Source organism: Humulus lupulus, chromosome 4, assembly GCF_963169125.1.
Source record: "Humulus lupulus chromosome 4, drHumLupu1.1, whole genome shotgun sequence".
NCBI lineage: Eukaryota > Viridiplantae > Streptophyta > Magnoliopsida > Rosales > Cannabaceae > Humulus > Humulus lupulus.
The window spans coordinates 207267999-207273652 of record NC_084796.1 but is presented as its reverse complement, the minus strand read 5'-3'; the positions used below and the strand labels follow the sequence as shown (position 1 = coordinate 207273652).

General features: G+C 30.3%; 1 protein-coding gene across 1 annotated transcript; it reads left to right on the top strand.

Moving 5' to 3' along the window:
* The first annotated feature begins 1426 nt into the window (after positions 1 to 1426).
* Positions 1427 to 3874, top strand: LOC133831142 (heavy metal-associated isoprenylated plant protein 6-like). Its single transcript, XM_062261340.1, has 5 exons — positions 1427 to 1583; positions 1728 to 1896; positions 2025 to 2257; positions 2451 to 2529; positions 2903 to 3874. Exons 1-5 carry the CDS (start codon positions 1575 to 1577, stop codon positions 3448 to 3450), a joined length of 1038 nt encoding a protein of 345 aa, XP_062117324.1. The 5' UTR covers positions 1427 to 1574; the 3' UTR covers positions 3451 to 3874.
* Positions 3875 to 5654: the final 1780 nt, after the last annotated feature.

The following is a 5654-nucleotide window of genomic DNA, read 5'->3' as shown; positions in this document are numbered from 1 at the left end:
TAATTGAAAAAGAAAAAATAAATAATAAATATATATACTAAATAGGAGAGAAAAAGCTTATAAAGAAAAATAATAATATTAAAATATTATATAAATGATATGTAAATGTTATGTAAATGTAGATATAAATTAATTAGAGTTTGTGCATAGCTATTATAAATATATGTATAAATGAGCTGATGGAATGTGTTTTTGTGAGTTTTAGCTAAATATTATAGAGAAAATATATTACAAAATACATCACCAAAACATATATTTTTTTATAATTTACCTCAAAGTTTTATATTATACTATATATCAACTTCTTTATTTTTTCTCTACATTATTTAAATATTATATTTTTAAAAAATATTTTATTCATTTTAAGAAGTAAAATAATTAAATATAATAGTATCTAAGTTTATAAAAAAATAATAAAATATTTATAGCTTGATGAATAGTGTTTCACTACATATAAATAAATATTATTCATTTAGGTAAAAAAATAAAATTCTCTATATTATAAAAAATTAGACATTTTACCTATTCTATTAGGAGTGCTCTAAGTACCACCTCAGACAATTACTATTTTAATAAACAGAAGAAACTCCAAACCATACAATATAACAATAATGGGTTTTGTATAACTAAAAAATGAAAGAAATTGTAAATTTATAATGATGTGTGTGTGACATTTAATTTATTGCTAGTCTGGTTCAATGTTTTTTTTTTTTTGTCTGGATTGTTTTTTGAAATAATATAATTGAAATTTGTATGGTTTTCATTATATTTATATTTTTATACAAAATAAAATTTGGTTATTCCGCCGTTTTCTATGATTGTAATAATAACTTTAGCTGTTAGAATATGAGATTATTGTCTTATTGTAGTTTTATTCCACTTAGCACTCAAATTTGGATGATAATGTTTAGGTGTTTATTTTAATTTGACTAGTATATATGATTACATCTGTACATATTCTCATTGTATACAATAGTTATTTGCAATTATGAAAAAAATAATAGAATCAGTACACTTGGGTAGCATTCTCCTAAATCTTCCCAAGATTTCAAATCACTATTTCTAAATATATACGAGTATTGTGTGTCAATATTTTATTAATGTTAATAAATTTTGAAAAAGAAATGGCCAATATCTAACAGCTGTTCAATGGCTTTAAAAATCATATAAATATTAAGTGAAGTTCATCAATGTTTTTTTTAATAAATGCGAATTACAATTATAATGAAAAAAACATTGATTAAAAAGTAAATAATTTCACAACCTAAAAAAAAATAAAAAGGTAAACAGAAGCAACCCATTTATGTCCTTCTGAAAAGTTAAATACCAAAAATAGCCCTTATGAGTTATATGTCAATGAATGCTATTAAACATTGACATCACATACATACATACATCCATTACATAAATATACATGTCATGACCCTCATTCTGCTCAACCAACCCGATCCTTCGGCCTATATAAGACAACACAACCTCTTTTTCCTCTCTTCAATTCAATTCTGCAGTTTTGAACAAGTCTTTCGTCTACAATCTTCGATAATCCTATCAAATCTAGTGCTCCTCCTACACTCATGGGCGAGGTTAGTACTCCAGACTCCACTGAACTCGATCAATTCACTTCTATTCTATCTTCTTTAATCGCCAGTGTTTATTAGAAATAGTATATGTATGCAAACATAATTATTTCGGTATATCAATTTGTTTTGGTTAATTAATTATGGCAGCAAAAGGAAGCCGCAAAGAATGACGGAGAAAAGAAGCCCGCCGCCGCCGCGGCTCCCGATGCCGGCGCCAAGAAGGACGACGGAATAGTCCCCATCATTCTGAAGCTTGATCTGCATTGCGAGGGTTGCGTTAAGAAAATCAAACGAGCAATCACTAAAAGTTTCCAAGGTAATGATACAGATTTTCTTTTTTGTTCTGAGACTAACGGAAATTGAAATTGTGATTCTTAATTTCATGATTAAGAATTTAGGTTTTTATTAATAGTTTCTAACAAATACGGTTCTTGTTGGTTACAGGTATCGATAAAGTGACAGCGGACATCGGTGCCAATAAACTGACGGTAATCGGGAAAGTCGATCCGGTAGCCGTTAAAGAAAAAGTGGAGCAAAAGATTAATAAGAAAGTGGAGCTTGTCTCTCCTTTGCCTAAGAAAGATGCCGGAGGAGATAAAAAGCCGGCGGAAGCCAAACCGGCGGAGAAGAAACCCGCCGAGGATAAGAAGCCTGCCGAGGTCCAAAAGCCAAAACAGGTACGAACACATATCACACGCCACCATTAAAGTCAATGATGAAATTTCGTGTGTATATGGATTGGAGTTCATATATTCCTTTCACCGAGTTTCCATGACTTTTTACTCGAAACGTTTCTTATTATTGTCTTCACATTTTTTTTCTTTTAAATTTTGGGAAACTAATTTTATCTTATTTTTTATTTGTGGACAGAGTACGGTGGTTCTGAAGATCAGGTTGCATTGCGAGGGATGCATACATAAAATAAAGAAAATTATCTCCAAAATCAAAGGTATGATGTGTTAAGAACCTTTATTTAATTTAATTTTTAATGTTCATAATATTAATAAAATATAATAAGTAATATAATAAAAAGAGATGTTTCGAATTTGGAGAATGATTTAGATATAGATGTAGATGATATACTAAACCGACTTATATTAGATTATTATATCACCAGAATTACCCTTTTAGAATCTAAGTGAGTTAGGCGGTGGTTCACTTTCTCATGATTAGGGTAAATTGCAATGATAATATTAAATAACAATCCAGAAATACCCTTTTGGGAGCCGACTTATAGAATACTTTCAAATAGTTGACTGTTATATCGTGAGTGGCGGTTTAGTAATTTTGTGTCTTAACGATGTAATACTTTCTGAACGCAGGAGTTGAATCAGTAGAGATTGATGCTGGCAAAGATTTGGTCACCGTGAAGGGCACGATGGACGTGAAAGAGCTCACTCCTTATCTCCAAACCAAGCTCAGAAGAAGCGTCGACGTGGTCCCGCCGCCGGCGAAGAAAGAAGACGGCGCTAAGGCTCCCGCCGGCGATAAGAAAGACGCCGGTGCCGGTGATAAGAAAGGCAAAGATGCCGCCCCCGCCGGTGAAGAAAAGAAGAAGGAAGAGAAGAAAGAAGGTGACGCCAAAGCTCCCGCCGCCGCTGCAGCAGCAGCTCCGGCGAAGGTTGAGGTGAACAAGATGGAATACTTTGGTTACGGTCAGCCATCGACGATGTATTACGAAGATCCTATCTCGGCTCACAATCGGTACGTGATGGAGGCCCACGCGCACCAGGCGTTCGTGAGCGAGAATTACGCGGCGAACCATGGTTATCCGATGAATAATGGCTATGGCTACGGAGCCCCTATGAACCCTTACCAGGCGCCTCAAATGTTCAGTGACGAAAATCCAAATGGCTGTTCCGTAATGTGATCAATGATTGTTCGATTGTTAGATCGATGAATCCAACGGCGACTGAGTAATTCTTAGTGTACTAAAATTTTAAGCTGTAAATAATAATAATAAACATATATAAAAAAAAAGTAAATAAATATGTTATAGAGAAATGACAGGGAAAAAAGGAACAAAAGTAAATAGGCGAACTTACAAAGGGAGACAAAATAGTAGAATTTTCTATATTTTGTCGTTTTTTTTTAGACTAGGGGTTTGGTTAGATGGGCTTGGTGTAACTAAGCCGGCTCGGCTGGTGAAGCTGGGTTCAGTTGGTGGTTTGGTTGGTACGGTGGTGGTTGTTTGTTACTTTTGTTACTTTTGTTCTTTTTGTTTATCAAATTTTGATGTAAATTTTTTACTAATATAAAATAATATCCTTGATTACAAAATTAAACAAAAACAATCGGTGGACTTATGACTTGTTTATGGTATAGTAAGTGGCTAAGATGAAGCCATGTGGTGCAATGATGAAGCCCCGCTGTCTAGGTTTTCTGTATTTGTTATTATTTATCATTTTGTGCTATTTTCCTTTAGCCAGAATTATAATTTGGTAGACTTTGTCTTATTTAAGCCCCCACAATCCCCACATTATATTTATTAGGTGAGATTTGTCTTTCGATGATACTTGACATATGGAATTGGATCAAATGCCTTACTCTTTGACAAAGTAAGATGTTTCTCTTAATTTATCTTGAGCCACTGAAAGTAGTTACTATTTCTCAAAATACAACATAAAAATTATATCAATTTTTTTATTTTTTCTATACTTCATTTAAATAATATTTTTTAATACATATTATATATAATATGTAATAATAAAGTATAAATAAACTAATATTTAAATATTTTTTAATCATGAATAATATTTCTTTAAATTTAGAAATATACTATTGCATTATTTATATCTCTCTCTAAAATACATCATGTAAGAGCATTCTCAATAGTTCTTCTAAAATAGAGAATTCTATATAATTATATAGAAAATTGTTAAAATTATCATCCAATATAACTCCTTTAAACTAATTTTCCAAAATGAAATTTTTTATATTCTTTATTTTATTATCTACATTTATAGATTTTTAAAAGCTTTAATAAAAATATTTAAGAATATAATATTTAAATAATGTAAATAAATATATAGAAAACCTGCTATATAGTGGACTGTAATATATTTTAAGAGTAATGATATGTGCACTCAAAATATATACTCAAATATTACTGTGTCAGTTTAGCCTAGTCAATAACATTTATTAAAACTAAGACTCACTGTTTTAAAAAACAGTAACACGTTACTATGTGTAATGTTTGTGTATATATTTTGGGTGCATATATCATTACTCACTCATATTTTAAAGGATAGAGTAATATAGTGCCATTTTACTTTATTTTTTATTTTTTTACTTTTCTCTTCTCTAAAATAAAGAAGAGAGTCTTTTAAATAGGCTAGTGTGTGAGCAGTCCCGTAAAAGTTTTAAAGTACAATTTAATTTATATTTTTAGAGAATTAGTCTGAAAAATGCTTCCAACAGCTCATTTATAATAGGTCACAGGTTTACATCATCTTCCAAATATTATAATGTTCAAAGTTTCCCTAAACAATTTTTTTTTAGTTATTTTTATTCCTTTATTTCTCTCTCCCATTAATGATTTTTTATTACATTATTATTAAAAATAATTAAATATAACATTTAAAAAATATAAAAAATATAGAAAAATCGTTGTATGGTGTATTGTAAAAATTTGATGTAAAATTAAAAGAAAACTGATTTTTGTAATACATTTTAAAAGATAAAATATTGGAGAAACTGAGTGATCAAAATACTCAAAATTGAGACATTGTCCTCCAAATAATAGAGACTAAAGAGAGCTTCCTTTTTAAGTACATATTGAGTTTGTGTGGTACATTAGATAAGACAAAAAAAACAAAAAATCCCTATTTACGGTACAAAATTTATGACTCATTGGAATGCATGAAAATAATGGTGAAGGTTGGTGCTTCGGTAAAAGAGAAAAGGAAGCTAAAAATACAAGCAAACAAACAAGAAAATAGAGTTTGGTGATTCATCTTTTTTCTTTTATGATTTGGGGAGCCCAAAAGCTTTTAGAATTTACTAGCATATTCTAGACTCTCATTTAGTAATGACAATTTTTGCACGACCACAATTGAGTCGGTTAAACAATAC

What these genes read in the sequence shown, in the direction of transcription:
- LOC133831142 (XM_062261340.1), top strand. An exon ending in AATCACTAAAAGTTTCCAAG is followed by an intron (nt 1,897 to 2,024) that starts GTAATGATACAG and finishes TGTTGGTTACAG; the next exon opens with GTATCGATAAAGTGACAGCG. An exon ending in AATTATCTCCAAAATCAAAG is followed by an intron (nt 2,530 to 2,902) that starts GTATGATGTGTT and finishes TTCTGAACGCAG; the next exon opens with GAGTTGAATCAGTAGAGATT.